The 26,097-nt window shown below is 54.7% G+C and overlaps 1 protein-coding gene across 1 annotated transcript in view; it reads left to right on the forward strand.

Annotated features, from left to right (window-relative positions):
- Positions 1–15,200: 15,200 nt before the first annotated feature.
- The window catches only part of LOC141027924 (uncharacterized), a 34,470-nt gene continuing 23,573 nt past the window's right edge, over positions 15,201–26,097 (forward strand). The window contains exon 1 of the mRNA XM_073505556.1: positions 15,201–15,432. Within this exon, the coding sequence (XP_073361657.1) occupies positions 15,201–15,432 (232 nt within the window). The remainder of the gene's footprint in view (positions 15,433–26,097) is intronic.

Raw genomic sequence — 26,097 nt, forward strand, 5'->3', positions numbered from 1 at the left:
ATGGAAGGCTGAACCCGGCAGAGTTCTTGAGCATCTACACCATCGTTGTTCAAGCCGCCGGAGGAAGATATGAAAAGGTGTTCGCAAACTACTTCCCTTTGGCACTCAAGCCAAACGTAAGGTCATGGCTGATGCACTTGTCGGAGAATTCCATCTCGACCAGGGTGACCTGTGCAATGAGTTTGTTGGTACCTTCACGGACGGCCATCAAGAACCAGGACGGCCCAGCGATTTGCAGCTCCTTCCACAAAAGGAAGGGGAAAGTTTGCAGAAGTACATGCATAGGTACGGCCAGGTACACAGGAACATTCTATATATCCACCCGGCAGCTATGATTGCAGCGTTCCAGTCTGTCGGTGCAACAAACCCTGGGTCCGTTGCCCAGACTGTGCAGAGGCACGAGAGCAAGACGACAACACCAAGGTCAGATTGGAGCACAAAGGATCAGTTCTTCGAAGGACCAGCATGCAACACAAGAGGACCAAGAAGGGCCAGAAGAGCAAGATACCGCTCAGGAAGAAACCTCCCTTGCCGGGCAGGCGAGCTTGGCAAGGAAGGAGTTACCCCCGGAAGCAAGCCTTCTGGGTGTCTTGGTAGGCCTTCCGGGGCCTACGAAGGCAGAACCACCTCACCGCACCACCTCATCACAACGCACGTCGTCTATTGGTGTTGAGTCAAGCTCCAAGGTGACTAAGTGGCTGGTATTCACCACCTGGCAGCCACTTCCTATAGGAAATACCTGCAAGTGACACCCGTCCGGCAACGTGTCGAGCAAGCAGGCGCGAAGCTGGCAAAACAGCCCGGCAGAGCCTGCTGGGTGAGCAACAATGTGACGTTGAGCGGCGCATTTAATGCGCTCTGTCGGCCTACAGAGTTAGGTATGATAGCACTGTTTGCTATCTAATCAGTGCATAATGACAAATTTTCCACTGTGGTGACCCCTTTGCCTATAAAAGGAGGCCCAAGGCAACCGTAGAAAGGGTTGGCTAATTCACCGCCACACATACTCGTATGCGTGTAGCCGTTTCGCCCTAAGGCAACCCTGCCGGGCAAGGGTGTTGCGCTCACCACCATTTTTCCACCGTCAATACACCAAAGCAGGAGTAGGGTTTCACACCTCACGGCGGCCCGAACCTGGGTAAAGACTGCCTGTGTGATCTCTGTTGTGCTGTTCTACGCTCCTCTGCTCTTTGTGCAACGTGCCATCTCCCCGCCGAACCAGCGAGGGACTCTTGGTCCCATAGGGGGCCGTGGTTTCCCGCGACATCTTTGGCGCGCCAGGTAGGGGGATCGCTTGCGCGAACCTGAAAGCGTGAACAGCGCGTCATCTTCATCTCCAGCTTCATCTTCGACGGTTCCATCGACTATGGCGCCCAAGAAGAATACCGATGCTTCAGCTCACCCGTCCACCTCTAAGGCTCCGCCGCCCGCAGCCACCGACTCCGTGGGGGACGCGGAGGCACACGAGGATGTGGGCACTACGGGGGATGCGGTCGGCGCAGGCGGCATTGTCACCACCTCCCCCGTGGCCGAAGCTGGAGCGGGAGGCACCGGAGGAGAGCAGCATCAACAACATCCCAGTGCTCATGCTCCGCGAGGTACGAGCGAAGGGGTTATTCAATTTGTACCTCTTCTACTCGCCGAAGGACACAACCACAGTGGTCGTGCCCGATCTGGGGCAAATCGCCGCCCCCCAGCCGCCCCCGCCACGGGCGCGACCGCAGTGCACGCGCCTCCCCCTGAACGGGTTGACCCAGCCACTATGCCCAATGGAGCCACTGGCCCTCAAGCGCCTTCACCACGTCACCGTGCCATGCAAGTGCCCGGCTCACAACAGCGAGGTCATGACGCTATCGCCACCGGCATCGACAGATGAAGGGTTACGGTGCGATCTACATCATCATCACCAACGCCAAGCACTACTACTAAGGCAATGGCACAGGCCCAGCTATTGTTGAGGTTCCCGCTGGCGGCCGATAAGATGGATGAATGGAGAGCCACCATCCAAAGTCTGATTGGCTTCGCTGAGGCTGGGGGCTCACAACGAGCTATCCCGCCACAACTTCCCCAAGGGACGACAACGGCTCGCACTGCTGGCCGTACGGAAGGGGCCACCCCCACGGTACAATCCCCACCGCAGCAACCAGCATGGGCGCGACAGAATCAAGAACCCGACGACGTCTCGATGGCCTCTTCCGACCCTCAAGCACGTCCAGGCCAACGGCGAGCCCCGGAGGACAGGCGAAGGGGAGACGCGTGCGTCGTCATCGAGCGACACCGCGACGACCACCGTCAGACCAATGGGTGCTATGGTCCCAATGTCGACGAGCCTGCGCTCGAGGATGGTGGGTGCCTGCCTTTCGAGGTTGGGTGCCCTGCCTTTACTCATGAGCTGTGGCAAGTCCGTTGGCCATCCGCTTGCACATTTAAGCCAGACATACCCAAGAAGTATGATGGGAGGCTGAACCCGGCAGAATTCTTGAGCATCTACACCATCACTGTCCAAGTTTCTAGGGGAAGAGATGAGAAGGTGTTTGCCAACTACTTCCCTTTGGCACTCAAGTCCAATGTGAGGTCTTGGCTGATGCACCTACTAGAGAACTCCATTTCGTCATGGGCTGACCTGTGCCATGAGTTCATTGGCGCCTTCACTGGCCGCCATCAAGAACCGGGACGGCCCAGTGACTTGCAGCTTCTCCAACAGAAAGGAGAGACTCTCCGCAAGTATTTGCAGAGATTCAGTAGAGTCCACAGAATGTCCCAAATATCCAACCAACGGCTGTGATAGCTGCCTTCCAGTCCAATGTGCGTAACCACAGGATTCATTCCAAGATGAACATGCCGTTGTCCAAGACTGTGAAGGAGCTTAACACCTTCGTGGACAAGTGTGCTCGCATGGAGGAGGGAAGGAAACTCCCTGGAGAAGAAGATTGCATCAACGCCAATTTAGAGGATGACAATGAATCCACCAGTCAGAAGAAGAGCAAGAAGCACAACAAGAGGTGCAAGGATAAGGCAGTGATGACCATCAAAGGATTGGGCGTGCTTAGTACTGGCAAGAAGGCTAAAGCCAAAGCCCCCATCAAGGAATCTACCATGTGCGCTGACTGCCGGGAGGCTGCGCTGCCGAGAAGGCTGGGAAAGGTAATGGGTTGTACTGCAAGATCCATCGGACCAAGGGTCACGATCTCCAAGAGTGTCATGAGGTTGAGCAGCGCGTCAAGAGGCAGAGAGCTGAGTATGAGGAGCATGACAAGGAAAAAGGTCAGAACGGCGCTGGCGGGAAGGATCGGGGCGGTGAAGCAAATTGCCCCGGCAAGCCCTTTCAGAAACAAGGAAAACCCGCCAGGGGCCGAGAGAAGGAAGTTTGCCATGATGAGAGTGATGGACGGGATGAAGAGGAAACCAGTGAGCAGGAATTCCAAAAAGCCACTGACGCCCAATGCATCGATGGGGGTGCTTCCTTGCACTCCTCTCGTCGCCAACTCAAACGGCGGGCGCATGAGGTCAATGTCGTGGAGCCAGCGGCAGAGTCCCGGAAGCTGCTCAAATGGTCACACACGCCTATCATCTTTGAAGATGAGGATCATCCTGACCGTACGACCGTGATAGGATGTTTGCCATTGTTGGTCTCTCCAACAATTCACAACCTCAAAGTCACAAAGATGTTGGTTGACAGTGGGGCTGGGTTGAGTCTGATTTCCCCAAAGGTTATCAGCAAGCTTCAGATAGCAGAGAAAGACCTAAAGGTCACGAGCACGTTTCAAGGAGTTAATCCCGGCAGCAGCCATCCTAAGGGAAAGATCATGTTTCCTGTGACATTTGGGGGGGAATTGAATTACCGGACTGAGAAGATTGTGTTTGATGTGGTCGATCTCCCCCTGCCGTACAATAGGATCCTTGGACACCTAGCTCTAGCAAAGTTCATGGCGGCATCCCACTATGCCAACAACACCTTGAAGATGCCAGGGCTGGTAGGAGTCATTTCCATTCTGTCAGATGAGAAGGACGCAATCATTTGCGTGGATAAGATGTACCGGGACGCAATCACAACAGAGGCCATGGCAGCGGCAGTTCCCGCCAAGGAAAACAAAGGAAAGAAGAAAGATAGCAGGGACACCAGCAAGGAATCTGGGAAGCGTGCCTCTTCAGAGTGCACTGTGCCTGTTGATGACTTGCCAGAGAGTTCCAACAGCAAGAGATCCAAGGTTTCTGCACCACATGTGAAGAAGGTCCAGGCAGGGCTGGCAGGCATTGATGGTACCATCACTATTAGTGCCACCCATGATGACAAATAGGAAAGCGCGCTCGTTGCCTTCCTGCGGGCGAATATCAATGTGTTCGCCTGGCAACCATCTGATATCCTCGGTGTTCCCAGGGAGGTAATCGAGCACCACCTTGTTGTCTGCCCTCATGCCCGACCTGTCAAGCAAAAGTTTCGAAAGCAGGCCTTGGAGAGGCAACAGCTCATTGCCGAAGAGATCAAGAAGCTTGAGGCAGCTGGTCTGGTCAGAGGAGTACTACATCCGACATGGTTGGCAAACCCAGTGGTCGAGCGCAAGGCTAACGGTAAATGGAGGCTTTGCATAGATTTCATAGATCTCAATAAGGTTTTCCCGAAAGAACCATTTCCCTTGCTGCGCATCGACCAGATTGTGGACTCCACTTCAGGTTGTGATTCACTCTCTTTTCTGGATGCATACTCTGGATATCATCAGATCTTCATGTGCAAGGAAGACGAAGAGTAGACCCCGTTCATCACCACATGCGGTACGTACTGCTTTGTGCGCATGCGTTTCGGGTTAAAGAGTGACGGGTCTACTTTTGCAAGAGCAGTCCAGATAGGTTTTGAGCTATAGATGCACAGAAACATTGAGGCTTATATGGATGATATTCTGGTCAAGACCAATGACAGATCGACACTAATCTAGGATTTGGAGGAGACATTTGCTAATCTGCGCAAGATCAACTTGAAGCTAAATCCAGAGAAGTGTGTGTTTGGCGTTCCCTCCAGCAAGCTACTTGGGTTCTTCATGTCCCGTCGAGGGATCGAAGCCAACCCCGACAAGATCAAGGCTATCGAGCAGATGCAGGCACCCAGGACAGTCGAAGATGTGAGGCGTCTAACAGGGTGCGTAGCCGCACTTAGCAGATTCATCTCCAAGTCTGCCGAGCGTGCCCTGTCGTTCTTCAAAATTTTGAAGAAGGCACAGGCCATGAAGTGGACCCTGGAAGCAGATGCAGCTTTACAAAATTTGAAGACCTACTTGTCCTCCATGCCCACTTTGGTTGCCCCTAAACCACGAGAGCTATTGCTGTTGTACTTAGCGGCAACTAATCAAGTGGTTAGTGCAGCCCTGGTGGAATAGCGGGAAGTAGAGGAAACAGAGACTGAGCAGAGCCTGGCAGGGCCGGATGAGGATCAAGACAGAGAAGAGCATGGCAGCAGGGGAAACCCCAAGGACATGGCAAGGAAGAAAGTGGTGCAGCGCCCAGTGTACTTCGTTAGTTCCCTATTACAGGGGGCTAGATCGAGGTACTCTGGTGTGCAAAAGTTGATCTTTGGCTGTCGGATTTCGGGTTCCGGCAAACCCTTGTGAGGTTCGAACTCTGGGGTGCACACGAAGAACACTCTCTTCCTAGCTCGCTCGCTCAACGATCTCACGGCCTAGCTCGACGGACCCAAAGAAGAAGAGACACGGGAGTTTATACTAGTTCAGGTGACGTTGCGGTGTAATACCCTACTCCAGTGTGTGGTGGATTGCCTCGAGGGGCTGAGGATGAACTAGTATAGTAGATGAACAACCTCAGTAGGAGAGGTGTTCTTGGGCTCGATGAGCTGGTGAGATGGTCAAGGTGGAATCGATCTGTCCCGTCTATGGTGGTGTCTATTTATAGTGGCCTTGGTCCTCCTCCCAAACGTTAGGTGGGAAGGGATCCCACAATGGCCAAGTTTGAATGGGGACAACTAGTACAAGCTATCTTGACAAAAGGTGGTCTTCGCCTGCCAAAGGCTCTCGTGGTGATGCCGTTGTGGGCTCCATGATGACCTCCGTCCTGCCGTCCTGCTGGTCCTAGTCTTGTTGCACCGATATGGAAGCCTTTGCCTGATGCCTTGGGACCCCGCGCATGCGCTCGCCTCCCTAGCACCAAAGAGGAAACTGGTACACTGCGCCCACTGGCACCCGCCTAGCCTTGGTCGTCATGGCTCACGTCACGCGAACCTCGCGAGGTGTCCCTTGCATAGATATCTCCGCTCCTCAGGAGACAACCTAGTAAGGCCACCCCCAGGGAGGTCTTGGTGTTGTCCGCCTCGCGAGGCTTGGCCCCTCGCGAGGGTCTTGTGTTGTCGCTGCTGAAGATGGGCCATACTAGGCCGTTGGTGGAGCCACGCCTCGGGCCGCAGGCAGGCAAGTCTGGGGACCCCGGGCTCAGAACGCCGACAGTAGCCCCCGGGCCCAAGGCGCGCTCGGACTTGGCTTCGAGGCGAAGCCAAAGGGCAAGTGCGGAGCGCCGTGGGCCCAACCGCCTGCGGCCCCGGCCGACGCATGGTGTTTGGTGGTACGTGGGTGCCTCCACTCCCCCATGCGGCCTTGATACCCGCCAGGCTAGGCGGTCACCGTTGCCACCATAGCTCCGCCTCCATTGCTGGCAACGCGCTCCCACAGCTCCTCCATCTCTCAAAAACAGCAGTTTCCTCCCCTGGCCTGACCCGACACCAATCCTTTCTGCTGCCATGGCGCCGAGCCATAAGAAGAAGAAGGGAAAGAAGAAGGCCCATACCTAGCCCAGGCGGCGTCGGTCCTTGAGCCCGCCATCGAGCGGTCGGTGGTGCTCAACCAGGAAGCGATGGGCAAGGTTCGCCCCACGCTCGCCATAGATTCCAATGAATGAAAGGCGACGATGGCCTGGCCTGCTTCGCACACCGCGATTTATAGGACGGCTACCGAGATCCCCATTCATCTTCACTCCCTCTTGGCTAGCTTAATTTCCCCCTTCTCCGATTTCTTCAATGTTGTGCTCTCGCATTACCAAGTCAATGCGGTGCACCTAGATCCCCAGTCCATCATCCTCCTCGCTGTCTTCGCCTTTGACTGCGAGGCCATGGTGGGCATTGCCCCTTCCGTGGCTTTGCTTCGCCATTTCTTCTTGCTGCATCTGACCGACGCCCGCCAGCGCTCGGGGTGCGTGACCCTCCAAGCCGTTGCGGCGTCGGCTGGCTCGGGAATTGACTTTGAGCTCTCATGAGTCGTGGACGGATTTTGGAACCGATGGGTATTCGTGGATGCTGGGGTGCTCAGCCCCCTGCTCCCGCTCCCGCGAGCACCGGCTGTCCCTAGCTCCGGCTGGGGGCATGCGAAGCTTATCGACCGGCGGCTCGCCCACGTCTGGCGTCCACTAGCCAGGTTGAAGGACCTTGGGGTGATGGCGCCTATGGTGGTGAAGGAGTTCATCCAGTGCCATGTTGCTCCACTGCGGCGTCACTCCCGACAGATGTGGACCTTCTCCAGCAGCAGGGACCCCATAAGGCTTCACGCGTCCGCGCTTCCTCCCAAGGCGCTGCAGCCGTTCCTTTAGCTCTTGACAGGTGACCCGGCGACAGCTGACCTGCCGGAGGAGGGCTACCTCTTGTACTGCTGCTCGAACAAGGTGGAGTTCGTGAGGCAGATGCCCCCCTTCGACGAATGGGGACTGCGCCCGGTCGGCCTTGAAGGGCCTCGCGAGAGCCCAGATCTTGTGGTTCCGTTGCCTGCCATCACCTCGGCGCTCACCTAGGAAGTGGGTGCAGGGGGGCGAGCGCCGTCGAATGCCAATGAAGTGGCTGCCGAGGAGGCGATGCTGGTCGCGGCTCATGAGGTGGCAACTCCTGAAGCTCGGGCGAGCTGCCTCGAGGCGGCGGCCGGAGGTCCAACACGGTCCGAGGCTCCCGAGGTCGCCCGCTCAGGAGCCCCGCCAACTCCCCCAAGCGACGCCGGTCGCGCCCAGGGCTTCAGCCAGCTTCGCTTGAACTTCGGAGCACTCCGCAAGAGAAAAGTGCCCCCTAGCTGTAGTGGTGGCACCTACCCGCTGTTGAAGCAGAGGAAATACATTGCCAAAGACGAGTAAGTACCTCATCTGCGTGATTCCTGAGTGTTGCATCCCTTCCTGACCACAACTCTTCAGGGTCCTTCTGTTGGTGCAGCGAGATCTCCAGGAGGGCGGCCCCCATCGGTCATTGGCTCGCCACTGACCCTCAGCTACCCTCGCTAGGCCGCTGCGCGCGGCTCGGGGCCCACTCCTGAGGAGGGTGCGCTAACTTGGGGTCTTGATCCTGTGTTCTTGTCGGCCCTCCTTCGCGGTCCGGTCTGGGGCGCTAGAGGCGTGCCGAGGGCTCCTCCATTGGTTATCGCCCGCAGCTGGGTGGCCTCAGGCCCGGCTTCGTCTTCAAGCCATGAGGTTTCACGCTGCGGCGCCTCCGTCGAGGCCCGGGAGGCAGCCGGGAAGGCGCCGGCCTCTAGCCCCCTGCTAGGAGAAGGTCGGCCGCCACAAGCCTCCCCGACGATTCTCGGCGCGGAGGACGGACTTGGACGCGCATTTGAGCTTGCACGCGGGCGCAGCGCTGTTCGCCACGAGCTCTTCCGGGAGGCGATGGGCGCGCTGAGCCGGCTCGGGAAAGAGCTTGTCGATGTCAATGCCCGCCTAGAGGCAGAGGGGCTTCGGCTGGCGGATGAATGACATCAATTGAAGGAGGCCATCAACCTCGGGCGTCTTCAGCACGAGCGCGACGGTGCGAAGGCCGCGGCGTCGCTTGCGACCTCGCGTGAGGCAAGCGCTCGAGCCTTGGAGGAGGCTAGGGAGGCTGACTGCCGCCTCAAGGTCGCCGAGGAGCGCAGACGGGAACTCCAGGCATTGAATGCTACCCTCGAGCAGCTGATAGAGGCGCGCCAGGCTGTCTTGGCGTCGATGAGGGGGGGCGCCTTCCGAGGAGAAGGAGATCCAGAAGCATGAGGAGGCGCTGATGTTGGAGGCCTCAGAGCGCAGGCTCGAGCTTGGGCACCTAGAGACGAGGGAGCGCCAGGTGGCCATGGCCAAAGATGCCGTCACCGCACGTGAAGCCAAGATCGAGGAGGAGGTTGCCCGGAGGGTGGCGAAGGCTCGTGCGGATCGTGCCAACGAGTACAACCTGAAGCTGAAGTTCTTGGGCCAAAGCTGAGGGCAGGACCTCCGCCCTTAGGTCTAGGCTGGACGAGGCAGAGCAGCGTGAGAGGACCGCTGCGGCGGCCCAGACTTCTGCCCAGGCCGACCTGGCCGAGGCTCGCGCTGATGTGCTTTCGCTTTAGCACCTGATTGATGACGCTGCTTCCCTCGCGCAGCAGAACAGGAAGGAGGCGTGTTGTCAGTAGACGTTGCAGCGTGAGCACGCCCCATGCTCTAGGGCCTCAGAGTGAGGGACAATCGAGCACTGGGCGTCATCTGCGAGGAGAACGTCCCTCATCCCCACGTGGAAGACTACGCCAGCCACCACCACTTCTTCACCGATGTCGTGACGCGCCTGGAGTACCGGGCTGCGAGGGCTCGTGAGCTTGTAGAGGAAAGGAGCCGGGGTCTCCTTGGGCACGTTTTCTCGTGCATCTTCAGCCATCTCCAGAACCTCGACCCCCACTTCGACTTTGATGCCGCCATTACTCCAGTGCCCGCGGCCATCTGGGACAACCTGTCGCACTGGGTGGACAATCACGTGGACGCCCTGTTCAGGGCATTTGCCACTGAGGACGGTGGTGGTCATGGCGGATGAAGACGGTGTAGTCGACGATGGCGAAGACGACGCTAGCGACAGTGGCAACAGCGCCTACGAGAGCGACCAGGACGACGTTGCAAGCGACATGTCTGATTAAGCTGTGTTCCTTCGCTTGAACCTTCACGCAGAGACCTGGACACGGCCCAGTAGGGCATGAGAGCATTTTGGAGGGGGAGCCCCTCGTGTATGTAAATTGATGTTATATCTTTTAGACTGAACTTGAAACACGCATTTGCAAGCTTGCAAGTTCCTCAGAAGGGTTGTCGCTATGACTTACCTTGGTTCCTGCAGGCCTTGCGCGGGCTTTGGGGTTGCTGATGCATCCTTCTCCCGAGGGGAGCCTTTCAGGGGCTCACGAGATTTTAGATCTCCTGACGAGCCTGCTGATCCGGCCAAGAGAGCCTCGCGAGGAACAGATGCCAGCAGCGGCAGGGTGTGCGCGCGGTGATCCTGCGGTGATGGTACTCTCGACCCTGCGGGGTTTGTCGCCAACCGGGCTTGCCTGAGAGGGGCGGCGCACGCATACCGCGCCCAGCCCCCGCTCGCGAGGCACTCGCAAGGGAAGGGGAAGCAGGCATGAGCCTCAAAATAAAGCACGCAACCAAGACACAAGAAATCAACATAAAAAAGACTTCAAGTTCAATCCAAAAGGGCGGCGAACCGAGTTACAGAAAAGCGGATGAAAGCAAATGGCCGTGTCCGGCACCTAGCTAGTCTTCTTGTCTTCCCAACAGCGCGGAGCTAAGTGCTTTCACTGGCTATGAGCATAGTCATTGGGGGACAGTGTCGACGGCCAGCGCAGAGAATGGTGCTTCCAGTAGGATGTGGGCGGTGACGATGACATGTACCTAGGGTAGGGTCATAGGCCTGACCTAGACACCCTCCCCAAGGACATTACCCTAAAGTCAGAAACATTCAAGGGATAACATCATCCACTCGACTAGAAGCATTCCACTCGTAAGATTCAATGTCACTCGACCATAGCGATAGTCACTCGACGACCAGAAGATCTAAAGCCACTCTGTACAGCAACGATCGGGCATTTACTATGTAGACTTAATGGTCATTCATGTATCTTTATTGCTGATGTTACCAGTAACGCCCCATCTTTATGTACCTTAAACCCTGTGTAACTGAGGGCCGGAGGGGTCTGGCGAACTATATATAAGCCACCCCCTCCTCAGGGACAAGGGTTCGCACCCCTGTAACTACACACACATAATCCAATCTACCGAGCTCCCGAGCAGCGAGACGTAGGGCTGTTACCTCCACCGTGAAGGGCCTGAACTCGTAAATCTTGTGTGTACAACTTCACCATAGCTAGGATCTTGCCTCCCCATACCTACCCCCCATTCTACTGTCAGTCTTAGAACCTCGATAGTTGGCGCCCACCGTGGGGCAGGAATCTTAGCGACTTTTTGGTGAAGTTGCGATTTTTCCGGCTCCCATCATCATGGTTTCTGGCGGTGGATTGGCGGAGGGCCGCGAGATCCGTCTCGGCGCGCTCGTCTTCGTCGCCGACGACTCCGCCTGGCTTCAGGAAGCCCCCCTAGACGTCGAGACACTTCTCGTCCGCGGGGCGATGCACTTTCGCGCGTGCGTTCGCGGCGTCCTTCTCCGGCAGCCGTCAACCTAGTATCGGTCGGCTCCCGTCGTGTCCCCGCTCCCCGCTGTTCACCGGCGCAAGCGATCCGATCGGTCGCGACTTCAGCGGTGGGTGAAACACGCGGTGGCTCGTCAGTCGGCCACCCCACAAGTCGCGGCAATCGAGCCCGACGAGACTCTCTACGGCCTGTTCGATCTGTGGACTGGCTCTGTCGAGACCGCATCCGAGTGCGATAGCAGCGATCCTGCGGCTGAAGTCTTGATAGTCGACGGGGCACACAGTCCACCTGGCTTCTGCCGCGACGATGGCGGTGATGGTGGCGGCGATCCGTCACGCGTTAACAAGGAGTACCACCCCTAAACCCTTTCTTCGCAGCTGAGGGAAGAGCTTCGCCACCGCAACATGGAGGCGCTCCACATGCCCATCGTTGGGGAAACCGCAGAGGCTCGGGCTGTTGGGGAACGTAGTAATTTCAAAAAAATTCCTACGCACAAACAGGATCATGGTGATGCATAGCAATGAGAAGGGAGAGTGTGTCCACGTACCCTCGTAGACCGAAAGCGGAAGCGTTAGCACAACGCGGTTGATGTAGTCGTACATCTTCACGATCCGACCGATCAAGTACCGAACGCACGGCACCTCCGAGTTCTGCACACGTTCAACTCGATGACGTCCCTCGAACTCCGATCTAGCCGAGCTTTGAGGGAGAGTTCCGTCAGGACGACGGCGTGGTGACGATGATGATGTTGCTACCGACGCAGGGCTTCACCTAAGCATCGCTACGATATTATCGAGGTGGACTATGGTGGAGAGGGGCACCGCACACGGCTAAAAGATCCAAGAGATCAATTGTTCTATCTATGGGGTGCCCCTCTCCTCCGTATATAAAGGGGGAGGAGAGGGCCGGCCAAGGGTAGGTGGCGCGCCCAAGGGGGGAGTCCTACTCCCACCGGGAGTAGGACTCCTCCTTTTCCTATTTGGAGAGGGAGAGGGAAGGAAGAGGAAGGAGGGAGGAAGGAAAGGTGGGACGGCCCTCCTCCCAATTCAGATTGGGCTTGGGGGGGCCCCCTCCCTTTCCCTTTTCCCCTCCTTTCCACTAAAGCCAATTAAGGCCCATATACCTCCCGGGGGGTTCCGATAACCTCTCGGTGCTCTGGTATTATCCCGATCTCACCCGGAACTATTCCGGCATCCAAATGTAGTCGTCCAATATATAGATCTTTACGTCTCGACCATTTCGAGACTCCTCGTCATGTCCGTGATCATATCCGGGACTCCGAACTACCTTCGGTACATCAAAACATATAAACTCATATCCGCGAATACTTCTTTCACAGATTAGTCCCTGAACTTCAACCTCTCGCTACTTTTTACTCGTTTGTCCAAATCCAGTGAAACCAACGCCAAAATCTTCGTCTTGTTCCCCTATTTCCAGTTAATCAACTTGACGTGATTTTGACAAACTAAAATTTGGTTTCAAGCAGATTTGATTTGGTACTTCTTTTGATCACAGTTTGAGTTTCATAGCTCCGATTCGATTGATTCTTTTCGCAAATCGAAGCTCTTTAGATGAACTTCTAGTTGGGATCTTTTCTTTTGAGTTTTACCCTTGCATCTTGTGCTTGAGTGCTTATGTATGATATTTTTTGTTCACGATAAAGTTTCCGGAGTGCGAGGCATGCTACTACGAGTCACTAGGGTTTTCAGATCGTCAGCCAGGCAAGTAACACTTTGATCATATCCCTTTATTACCCAGTTTTTATGCATTAGATTTAATCCTCTAACATTTCATGAGTAGGATCTGATAAACATGTGGGTATTGGGAAGTAGTTGATGAGGTAGAACCTATTGTCTTATATTCAAACCTTGGGAGTTACTACGTTATGCTTATACTGCTATGCTATGCTCGTAGACGTGGTTTGGTTTGAGTGATTCTGTCGGATGTGGGGTTCCGGCAAACCCTTAAAGTTCGAACACTGGGGTGCGCGCGATGTCTTTCCCTCCTACCGATCTACGCCCTAGCTCGCTAAGATCTTGCGGACGAACTCGACGAACTCACAATATAGGGGGACATGAGATTTATACAGGTTCGGTCCATCGTTGTGGTGTAATACCCTACTCCAGTGTGGTGGTGGTGGATTGCCTCTTGGGCTGATGATGAATAGTACAGAGGGAAGAACAGCCTCCTGAGGTTGAGGTGTTCTTGTGCTTGGTGTCTTAGCGGGTGAGAGCTGGATGAACTGCTCGATCCCCCCTACTGTGGTGGCTAGCTCTAGTTATATAGGCCTTGGTCCTCTTCCCAAATATTGAGTGGGAAGGGAGCCAACAACGGCGGGCAAGTTTGAAGGGGGAGAGCTAGTACAAGCTATCCTGACAAAAGTGGTCTTCGCCTGCAAAAAGCTCTGGTGGTGACGCCGTCTTGGGCTCCACGATGACCTTCGTCTTGCCGTCCTCCTGGTCTTGGTCTCGTTGCACCAATATAGCAACCTTTGCCTGATGCCTCGGTACTCCTCGCCTGCGCCTGCTTCCTTAGCACCAAATAGGAAACAAGGACGCTGCGCGCGCTGGTGCCCGCCTAGTTTCGATCGTCATGGCTCACATGACGAGAGCCTCGTGAGGTTCGCCCCGCCTTGATATCTCCGCTCCTCGTGAGCCAGCCTGACTAGGCCACTCCTGAGGAGGCCTTGCGTCATCCGCCTCGGGAGGCTTGGCCCCTCGCGAGGGTGTTGGATGCCTTGTTGATGAAGATGGGTCGTACGGCCTGCTGGCTTAGCCATGCCGCGGGCCGCAGGCAGGCAAGTCTGGGGACCCCCGTTCCCTGAACGCCGACAGTAGCCCCCGGGCCCAAGGTGCGCTCGGGCTTGGCTTCGCGGCGAAGCCAAGGGTCAAGTATGGAGCACCGCGGGCCCCAAAATCCTGCGGCCTTGGTTGACACGTGGCGGTTGATTGGACGTGGGCGTCTCCGCTTCCCCATGCTGCCCTTGAATCCGCCTGGCTATGCGGCCCCCGCATCTCACACAGTTATTCTTCCTTTGCCGACGCCTGGCTCTTCCAATCTCCCTGCTTCCTCGAGGCCCTGCTTTGCCCTTCCAATCAGGCTTGCGCTCCGCCTGCTTCATCGCCATGGCGCCGAAACAAGCTGAAAAGGGGAAGAAACCTCTGTCTCTACCAACTGCGCCTCCGTCCTTTGAGCCGGCGCTCGGCCGGCCTCGGGTGCTCAACGATGAGGCCATGGACAAGGTGCGCCCCATGCTTGCCTCCAGTTTCAACGAGTGGGGAGAGACAGTGGCTTGGCCCGCGTCTCGCACTCGCATGGCTCGGGCAGCCACTGAGGTCCCGATCTTCATAGAGGCTCTCTGGGTTGGCCTGATTCCTCCCTTCTCCGTCTTCTTCAACACGGTGCTCGATCATTATCAGATCCACATGCTTCATCTCAACCCTTAATCTGTGACTCTTCTTGCCGTCTTCGCCTTCTTGTGCGAGGCCATGGTAGGCATCGCTCCTTCTGTGGAACTCCTCCACCATTTCTTCTCGTTGCATCTGACCGGTCCCCGGCAGAGCTCGGGGTGCGTGGGCTTCCAAGCCATGGCCGCGACAGCGGGCGCGGGGATCGACTTCGAGCTTCCTTCATCCACGAGCGAGTTCCGTATACGATGGGTGTTTGTTGACGCCAGCGTGCTCAGCCCTCTGCTCCGAGTTCCGGTGGTGCCCGCTGTTCCAAACTCCGCCTGGGGCCATCAGAAGCTCACGAGCCCCCGCCTCGCCCCCGTCTGGGCCAGGCTGAGGTGGTTGAAGAACCGCGGAGTGACTGCGCCCATGGTGGTCAGGGAGTTCGTCAAGCGTCGAGTAGCTCCACTTCAGCGCCACTCCCGCCCGATGTGGGACTTGCTCAGCAGCCAGGACCATATGAGGTTTCAGGAGAAGGGGCTTCCTCTTGCGACACGGCAAATGGTGCTTATGGTCCTATCGGGTGTCCCTCTGCCTGACGAGATTCCCAGGAATAGCTGCCTGTTGTACCGCTGCGAGAACAAAGCCGCATTTGCCGCGAGTATGCCTTCCTTTGATGAGTGGGGGCCGCGCTCAATCGGCCTGGTGGGGTCCCGCGAGAACCCCGTCGTCGTGGTTCCCTTCTTCGCCGCCGGTGCCGAGCTCGCCCCAGGTGAAGGTGCGGGAGGGCGAGCTCCGACGGGGGCTGGTGGCTCGAGTGCTGAGGAGCACATGCCAGGTGGTGATCCTGGGGCGTCGTCCTCGGGGGCCTGCGACCCCCCTCCTGAGGCGTCGGTCACTGAGGAGGCACTGCATGCGGCTCCCAAGGCCAAGGCTCCAGGAGCCTCGGGAGGTTGTGGTGAGACGGTGCCCGGCTGTTCGCCGCAACCAGGCACCCCTGAAGACATCCTTCCGAGCTCTTCTTCAGCACCGCCGCGCACCGGCCGTCACGTCCAGCGCTTCGGTCATCTTTGTGTGGACTTCGAGGAGCTCCGCAAGAGGAAAGGATCCCCTAGCGGCAGCAATATCTTCGGGCCGTTGAAGCGACGAAAGTACATTGCCATTGACGCGTAAGTATCTTATTGTCATGGCTTCCTGCGTGTAGTCTCCTTATCCTGACGTCAGTCCTTCAGGGCTCCTTCCGTTGAAGCTGTTGCGTCTTCTGAGAAGCGGCCTCCTCCTTCATCAACTCCCCCATCGGCCTTGAGCGTTCCTGGTCCGCCTGCTGATGAAGCTATGTACCTAGGGTAGGGTCATAGGCCTGTCCAAGATACCCTCCCCAAGGACATCACCCTAAAACCAGAAGCATTCGAAGAAGAATCATCATCCACTCAACCATGGAGCGTTCCACTCAGAAGACTCGAAGTCACTCGACCATGGAGACTGTCACTCGACCGCCAGAAGATCTAAAGCCACTCCATACTACAACGGTCGTACATTACATCGTAGCTTTAATGGTCATTATGTCTCTTTATTGCTAGCGTTACTAGTAACACCCCCCTCTTGATGTACCATAAATCACTTGTAACGTGGGTTGGCTGGGGTCCTGGCGCACTCTATATAAGCCACCCCCCTCCACATGCACAAGGGTTCGCACCCCCTGTAACACATACGCACATAATCCAGTCGACCGCCTCCGGGCACGGAGACGTAGGGCTGTTACTTCCTCCAAGAAGGGCCTGAACTCGTAAAACTCGTGCGTATGACTTCTCCATAGCTAGGATCTTGCCTCTACATCCCTACCCCCTATTCTACTATCAGACTTAGAACCACGACAGCTGGCGCCCACCGTGGGGCAGGTGTCTTAGCGACTTGTTTGAGAAGTTGCAATTTTTCCGATCCCCATCAGCATGGTTTCAGGCGGAGGATTGGCCGAGGGCCGTGAGATCCGTCTCGGCGCGCTCGTGTTCATCGCCGACGACTCCGCTTGGCCCCAAGAGGCTCCACTCGACGTCGAGGCGCTCCCCGTCCGCGGGGCAATGCACTTACACGCGTGCGTCCGCGGCGTCCTCCTGCGGTAGCCGTCGACCCAGTATCGGTTGGCTCCTATGGCGTCTTCACTCCCTGCTACCCGCCGGCGCAAGCATTCCGGTCGGTCGAGGCTCCAGCGGTGGGTGAGGCACGCGGTGGCTCGCCAGTCGGCCACCTCCCAAGTCGCGGCAATCGAGCCCAACGAAACTCTCTACGGCCTATTCGACTAGCTCCGTTGAGACTGCATCCGAGTGCGACAGCAGTGACCCCGCGGAGGAAGTCCTGATAGTCAATGGACCGCGTAGTCCTCCTGGCTTCCCCCGCGACAACGGTGGTGATGGCGGAGTCGATCCGACGCGTGTCCACGAGGACTACCGCCCCGAGCCCCTTTCTTTGCAGCAGAGGGAAGAGCTTCGCCGCCGTAACATGGATGCACTTCACACTCCTATCGTTGGAGAAACCCCCGAGGCCCGGGCCTTGGAGGAGGCGCGCCTGGCCAACTTGGCTGAGCGCACTCGACTGGAGAACCTCTAGCACGCACTCGACGAGCGTGCTCGGCAGCGAGTTCCTGAGTCCAGTCGACGACAACTTTTTCCGCCTCCAACCCAGGTATATCGAACTCCGATCCAGAATCTCACAGCTGCTGCCCGAATAGCAGAGTCGATTCAGCATTCCAAGTCGGAGGCTGGTAGAGGTTTGATGCAGATCCAGGCTTTTCTCCGGGTAGCGGGGGAGCAGAACACAACAGTGTCATAGTCTCGGAATAGGATTCATAGTAGATCTGTAATGGCAGACACAGTCCAGTCAGCTCACAGCCCAAGATCGCCTCCAAGGCGTGAGGGACGTGGAGATCGACAGGATCAGTACAGAAACCGTGAGCAGTATGATCGTCGTCGAGTACCCACGCCTCCCCCAAGGAGTGGGTCATACACGCCTCGGCAACACGATGACAGACGCCCTCACAGTGGTGGGCGAAGGATTCTAGTCGACCCCCGGGAGCCGGGCTTTGACGCGAGATCCATTCTCGTTCAAGGTCTGGTTGACAGGAACAGGGCACACAGAGATAGCCACGATAGAGATTATCCGACCGGCAGTAGAGTGCATGTTTCAGGTCCCGAGTGTTTCAGCAAAGCCATCAGAGCAGCAGTGATTCCTCCCAACTTCAGGTTGGCGACTGGAGTCAGCAAGTTCACTGGTGAGTCCAAGCCTGACACTTGGCTTGAGGACTACCGAGTGGTTGTGCAGATTGGTGTGGCAATGATGAAGTGGCCATGAAGCACCTTCCTCGAGAGCGTGGGTGAATCAGTTAGCGCCTGGCAGCATTTATAGTTGGGAAGAGCTTGCTCGAGTGTTTGTTAGAACATTTGAAGGTACATGCAAACGGCTAGCAGGGCTAACAGAGCTGCAATCTTGTGTGCAGAAGCCGAATGAAACTTTGAGGGATTATATCCAGAGATGGATGACGTTGCACCACACGGTGGAGAATGTGTCAGATCACTAAGCAGTTTGTGCCTTCAAGGAAGGTGTCAAGTATCGAGAATTGAATCTGAAGTTTGGTCGGACCGGAGATATGTCTCTGAGTCAAATGGAAATTTCCACCAAGTATGCTAATGGTGAAGAGGAGGATCGGCTCCGGAGTGGCAAGCACAAAACAGTCGCCCACGAAACCGGAGGAGGGAACTCCAGTCGGAAGCAGAAGCGCAAAGCCGAGCCAGCTGCTCCCGGAGAAGCCTTAACCATGACTCAAGGAAAGTTCAAGGGGAAGCCCAAAGGGCCATGGAACCCCAAGAAAGTAAAAGATCAAGATGGAAATGATGTGTTGGATTTACCATGCCACATTCACACCAAAAAAGATGAGGAGGGTAATCTCATTTACCCGAAACATACCACTCGTCAGTGTCGGCTCCTAATCCAGGAGTTCCGAGAGAAATAGCCCAAAGAGAAGGAGAAAGAGTCGGACAAAGTTGAGGATAAGGAAGAGGACGATGATGGTTACCCCCACGTCAATTACACTCTGATGATTTTTGCTGATGTTGAGAGCAAAAGTCGATTGGAAGTCATCAACAGAGAAGTGAACATGGTCGCTCCAGCGACACCCAGTTATCTGATGTGGTCTCAGACTGCCATTACATTCGACCAGTCTGATCACCCAGCGCACATAGCCACCCCTGGGAGGCAAGCGTTGGTGGTCGACCCAGTCGTCGAAGGCACTCGGTTGACTAAGGTTTTGATGGATGGTGGCAGTGGCCTGAATATACTGTATGCGGAGACCTTGAAGGGAATGGGCATTCCGATGTCCAGACTCAATGAAAGCAATATGAGTTACCATGGAGTTATTCCTGGCAAGAAGGCTGAGTCACTCGACCAGATCGCCCTCGATGTGGTTTTCGGTGATTCCAAGAATTACCGCAAAGAAAAGTTGAAGTTTGAAGTCGTGGATTTATCAGAGTGCTTATCATGCTATTCTGGGCAGGCCGGCTTATGCACGTTCTATGGCTCGACCATGTTAATTGTACCTCAAATTGAAGATGCCTGGTCCTAAAGGAGTGACCACTATCACTGGAAATCGGAAGAAGGCAGAAGAGTGCTTCCAGAAGGGCTCAAAGATCGCCGATGCACAAATGGCAGTAGTGGAATTGCAGGAATATCAAAAAAATGCAGATCCAAGTGATTTGTTGCGAGCTAGGAAACCTGCGACAGATTCTGCATTTCAGTCGTCTGGTGAAACGAAGCCGATTCATATTCACCCGACCGATCCAAATGCTGCTCCGACTCACATTTCGACAACACTCGACTCCAAATAGGAAGATGCGCACATCCAGTTCCTCCGTGAGAACTGGGACATCTTTGCATGGAAACCTTCTGACATGCCGGGTGTTCCCAAGGGGCTGGCTGAGCACCGTTTGCGAATCGACCCAAAAGCGAAACTAGTCAAAGAACATCTTCGATGGTCCGCCGTACAGAAGAGAAAAGCAATTGGTGAAGAAGTGGCTCGGCTCCTAGCAGCTGAGTTTATCCGAGAGATTTACCACTCCGAGTGGCTAGCCAATGTTGTCATGGTCCCCAAGAAGGACGACTCACTCTGCATGTGCATTGACTTCAAGCATATTAATCGGGCCTGCCCGAAAGATCACTTCCCTCTCCCCCGCATCGACCAAATAGTCGACTCGACTGCGGGGTGCGAGCGCTTGTCCTTTTTGGACGCTTATTCCGGGTATCATCAGATCCGACTGTATGGATCCGATGAGATAAAAACAGCTGTCATCACTCCATTTGGGTGCTTCTGTTATGTCACCATGCCATTCGGCTTGAAGAACGCTGGAGCCACATTCGTGAGGATGATTCAGAAGTGTTTACTCACTCAAATCAGTCGGAATGTGGAAGCATACATGGATGACATTGTGGTCAAGTCACGTAAAGGTTCCGACCTGCTAGCCGACCTTGCTGAAACTTTTACCAACCTCAGAAGGTATGATATCAAGCTTAATCCATCAAAGTGCACATTCGGAGTTCTGGGCGGAAAATTACTCGGTTTCCTCGTTTCCGAACGAGGGATTGACGCTAATCTAGAGAAAGGTGGTGCCATACTCCGGAGGAAACGCCCTATGCGTGTACACGATGTCCAGAAGCTTACTGGTGGTTTGGCCGCCTTAAGTCGATTCATTTCTCGCCTCGGTGAAAAGGCATTGCCTCTTTACCGACTGATGAAAAAGTCTGATAAGTTCGAGTGGACTCCTGAAGCTGATGCAGCGTTTGTAGAGCTCAAAGCCCTGCTTTCCACCTAGCCGGTGCTTGCTGCCCCAATCAGCAAAGAGCCTTTACTACTTTACATTGCAGCCACTTGACAAGTCGTCAGTACAGTACTTACGGTCGAACGAGAAGAAGAAGGAAAAGCCTATAAAGTTCAGCGCACAATATATTATGTTTTTGAAGTTTTGACTCCATCAAAGCAAAGATATCCACATTATCAGAAGCTAGTTTATGGGATTTATATGACCACGAAGAAGGTTGCACACTATTTCTCTGACCACTCCATTACAGTCGGCAGTGACGCCCCATTATAAGAGATTCTGAACAACAGAGATGCAACCGGTCAAGTGGCAAAGTGGGCGATTGAACTCCTTCCCTTGGATATCAAGTTTGAGGCAAAGAAAGCTATCAAGTCCCAAGCACTAGCAGATTTCCTCGCCGAGTGGATCGAACAGAAACTGCCGACTCAAGTCCACTCGAAGCACTAGACCATGTTCTTTGATGGCTCCAAGATGCTGAATGGTTCCGGTGCTGGGGTGGTTCTGGTATCCCCCCGAGGAGACAAGCTCAGATATGTTCTCCAGATTCACTTTGATTCCTCCAATAACGAAGCAGAATATGAAGCACTCTTATATGGGTTACGTATGGCCATCTCACTCGGCGTCCGTCGCCTCATGGTCTACGGCGACTCAGATTTGGTAGTCAATCAAGTGATGAAGGAGTGGGACGTCAGAAGCCCAGCTATGACTGGTTACTGTAATGTTGTGAGGAAGTTGGAAAAGAAGTTTGAGGGGTTAGAGCTCCATCATATACCCCGACTGAAAAATCAAGTAGCCGACGATTTGGCGAAGATAGGTTCCAAGAGGGAAGCCATTCCCAGCAATGTGTTTTTTGAACACATTCGTACACCTTCAGTTCAAGAAGATCCTTTCACAAAAGAGCTCCCGCAGCTTAAGAGTGCCACAGATCCGACTGAAGTCGAGGTCCCAGCCGTGGTCGACCTGATCATGGAGGTTTTAGTCATCACTCCCGACTGGACAGTGCCATATATTGCGTATATCCTTAGGAAGGAACTCCCAGAGGATGAAGAGGAGGCTCGATAGATCGTCCGTCGGTCCAAAGCCTTTATTGTGATAAGAGGATAGCTGTTCAGAGAAAGTTTGACTGGAGTCAGCCAGAAATGCATAACGCCAGAAGAAGGTCGAGTGATCCTCAACGATATCCACTCGGGGACCTGTGGCCACCATGCGTCCTCTTGGACCATTGTGGCTAAAGCATACCGAGCTGGATTTTATTGGCCACGAGAAAATGAAATGGCGAAAGATATAGTTGACAAATGTGAGGGCTGCCAGTTTTACTCCAATATGTCCCACAAGCCTGCGTCAGCCCTGAAGACCATTCCACTCGTCTGGCCCTTTGCTGTTTGGGGATAGGATATGGTTGGACCGCTGAGGACTGGTAGGAGCAGCTTCACTCATGTGCTTGTAGCAGTCAACAAGTTTACCAAATGGATTAAAGCCAAACCTATCAAGAATCTTGAAGCTAGTACTGCCGTCAGCTTCATCAGAGAGTTGACATTCAGATATGGGGTTCCGCACAACATCATCACTGACAATGGGTCGAACTTCGATTCTGATGAGTTCAGAGCCTTCTGCGCTTCCCAAGGCACACGAGTCGACTATGCTTCAGTCGCCCACCCCCAGTCGAATGGACAAGTAGAAAGAGAAAATGGCTTGATTCTCAAAGGACTGAAACCCTGACTGGTGCGTGATCTCAAGCACGTAGCAGGTGCCTGGGTCGATGAACTTCCATCAGTTCTTTGGGGATTGAGGACAACTCCCAATCGGTCGACTGGCCGAACTCCATTCTTCTTGGTCTATGGAGCTGAAGCTGTTCTACCAAGTGACTTGCTTCACAATGCACACCGATTCGAGCTCTTCTCTAAAGATGAAGCAGAACAGGCTCGGCAGGATGCAGTCGATCTCCTAGAGGAGGAAAGAGAGATGGCCTTAATCCGGTCGACCATTTATCAGCAAGACTTGCGTCGATTGCACGCCAGAAACGTGAGGGGCCGAGCCTTTCAAGAGGGAGACTTGGTTCTTCGAGTGGATCAGCAGAAACCACACAAGCTCACCCCTGCTTGGGAAGGTCCCTTCATTGTCACCAGAGTTCTCCACAATGGAGCATACCATCTTTACAATGTCGAGCATCAGAAAGATGAGCCACGGGCTTGGAATGCGGAGCTGCTCCGCCCCTTTTATACTTAAGTACTCATTCGGATGAGATGTAATAAGAAATACCTTTGTAGTTTGTTTATCAAAGACAAGACCTTTACAGTCTTCGTAAACAATTGTTGTTGCTTTTGTTTGCATCTGAAATCCCCTAGTGGGTGACTTAGCCGCGAATCCGTTTCGCCTAAGTTTGAAAAATCCTACTGAGTGATGAGCAAGCCTCTCACTCAGGAGCTTAGCCGCGAATCCGTTTCGCCTAAGTTTGAAAAATCCTACCGAGTGATGAGCAAGGCTCTCACTCGGGGGCTTAGCTGCAGTCCAGTACTCGCCTAAGTTTGAAAAATCCTATCGAGTGATGAGCAAGCCTCTCACTCGGGGGCTTAGCTGCAGTCCAGTACTCGCCTAAGTTTGAAAAATCCTACCGAGTGATGATCAAGCCTCTCACTCGAGGCTTAGCTGCAGTCCAGTACTCGCCTAAGTGTGAAAAATCTTACCGAGTGGTGAGCAAGCTGTCGGTGTCAAAACCGGCGGATCTCGGGTAGGGGGTCCCGAACTGTGCAGCTAAGGCGGATGGTAACAGGAGGCGAGGGACACAATGTTTGCCCAGGTTCGGGCCCTCTCGATGGAGGTTATACCCTACTTCCTGCTTGATTGATCTTGATGATATGAGTATTACAAGAGTTGATCTACCACAAGATCGTAGAGGCTAAACCCTAGAAGCTAGCCTATGGTATGATTGTTGTTGTCCTACGGACTAAACCATCCGGTTTATATAGACACCAGAGGGGGCTAGGGTTACACAGAGTCGGTTACAAGGGAGGAGATCTACATATCCGTATCGCCAAGCTTGCCTTCCACGCCAAGGAGAGTCCCATCCGGCCACAGGACGAAGTCTTCAATCTTGTATCTTGATAGTCCAATAGTCCGGCCAAAGGATATAGTCCGGCTGTCCGAGGACCCCCTAATCCAGGACTCCCTCAGTAGCCCCTAAATCCAGGACTCCTTCATTGTCTTCGGCATTGCAAGGCGGGTTCCTCCTCCGAATACTCCATAGAAGATTTTGAACACAAGGATAGTGTCCGACTCTACAAAACAAATTTCACATGCCACCGTAGAGAGAATAATATTTCCACAAATCCAATCTGCCGACTGCTTTTCATAATGTGACGTATTGCCGTGGTCTGGTCACGACGAACCATTTTTCCGAGCCTGCCACTGCGCGTGTTGCGAGGTGGTTTTTATTAGCACGTCCTGTCGAAGCAGAGATCGTGTCCCTTTTTTCACGGGATTCTCATCAATACGGGTATAGGTAACCCAATCGTGCCCGTTGGTATGACTCCTCAATTTAGGCAAGTCCCAAACGGCCACGCGGAGGACGCTTGATATTCATCCCCTTTATAAGGAGGCCTAGGCCTGTCTCCTTCCTCTCGCGCTCAATCAAATCTTCCCCCCACCTCGAGTTGCAACACCCAAGGCTCAGGCTAGGCTCTTCGGACCTACAATCATGTCCGGATCCAACCTTCAAGGTCGGTGGGTGCCCTCCTCTGTCACAGAGGAGGACATCAAGAAGCTAAGAGAGGCTAGGTATTTGACCGGCGAAATCTCGCACAGGCTGCCTGCCCGAGGGCAGGTCATTCCCACTCCCGAACCTGGCGAGAGTGTCGTATTCGTCTCCCACTTCCTCCGAGGCCTAGGTTTTAGTCTAGATCCCTTTGTCAGAGGGCTCATGTTCTACTACGGGCTCGATTTCCATGATCTGGCTCCGGATTCTATCCTTCACATCTCGTCGTTCATCGTCGTGTGTGAAGCCTTCCTCCGCATTACCCCACACTTCGGCCTATGGCTCAAGACCTTTAATGTGAAGCCGAAGATGATTGAGGGGCGACATGCAGAGTGCAGAGGTGCTGTAATAAGCAAAGGCGCCGATGTTCCATGGCCAAAGGGTTCCTTCCCGGAGGTGTCCAGTTTATGGCAACGGGAGTGGTTTTATATCACAGCTCCCCAGGGTACCAAGTGGGTAGCCGCCCCTGCCTTCTGCTCGGGCCCCCCGCCACAACTGGCGTCATGGGTCAACAAGGGGCTGGACTGGGGGCCAGTAAATGATGTGCCGACATTGCAGAGTCGCATCCGAGATCTCCACGAGGGAAATATCAGCCTTGTTAAGGTAATGCAATTTATGCTAGTTCGTCGAGCCCTGCCTTGCAAACGTCGACCTCTCCGTATGTGGGAGTTCAACCCGGAAGGACCGCGAACTATTCAGCACTTCTTTGGTGTGACGCTCGAAGAGATGTACAGATCATTCTTCGAATCACAAATAGAGTGTCCGGACACCTCCGAGGATGCAGGTCTGAACTGCAATCGTCCAGACACTCAAGTAAGTAATTCCATGGCCGAACACATTGTCTTTTAATTTATCACAACATCATTCTGAAAAGTCGCCTTTTGACCAGGACTGGATATAAAAGGCGAAGATGAGCAGGTGTCCGACCCCCCTTCCCGAGGGCTCACCGGATCCTGTACTAGCGAGGATGCTTGAGCTTGCGCCTTATCAAGCGCCATTAGGGGAAGGTAACGGGAGGAACAAAGAGGCCGAGAGTGAGCCTCACTCACTATTCATCCAAACCGGGGGAATTAGTGCCTCGTCGAGGGAGGATAACCGGGGGGGAGAATCTAAAATTCCCTCTCCCCGGGGGAGGAAGAGGACCGCCTCTGGAGACTTGGATGTAATGGTCTCCAAGCGAGGGAAGAATCCTTTGTCGGAGGGTCCTACCCCGGAGGGCATCCTTACCGCACAGTACCCGCAAGGGGACCAGCCCTCTACCGAGCTGTAAGTGAACGAAAGTACTTTATAGTAAATATATCTTTCTTCGTTTCCGAGAACGATAACCGAAGCGTGCATTTTGTAGTTCGGATCGTAGCCCTTCTTGACAGAGTTCGTCTTCGGGTGATCTTCTTCCAGAGATGGAGAGCGAAACACCTTCCCGTGCCTCCCCGCCTCGTGAAGCGGGCGACCCTGAGGTGTCGTCACGGAGGATTTCTCCTGATCCACCAAGGCCAGGGGGTAACCCTTCGGCCCCCCGAAGTCCGGAGTATTCGGCTCCTAAGGAGAGCCACAGAAAGAGTCCCGAACCATCCGGTATGCGATCAGACGCACTGATGAATCTTCTGGAGCAAGCGGCTGTCTCGGAAACGCATCATGCTCTAATGGGCACAGTGATTGAAAGGATTTCATCCGCCGAAAGCGGGTTGCATGAAGCTTTTATGAGTCAGCTGAA

The sequence above is a fragment of the Aegilops tauschii genome, chromosome 1 (genome assembly GCF_002575655.3).
Source record: "Aegilops tauschii subsp. strangulata cultivar AL8/78 chromosome 1, Aet v6.0, whole genome shotgun sequence".
NCBI classification, from domain to species: domain Eukaryota; kingdom Viridiplantae; phylum Streptophyta; class Magnoliopsida; order Poales; family Poaceae; genus Aegilops; species Aegilops tauschii.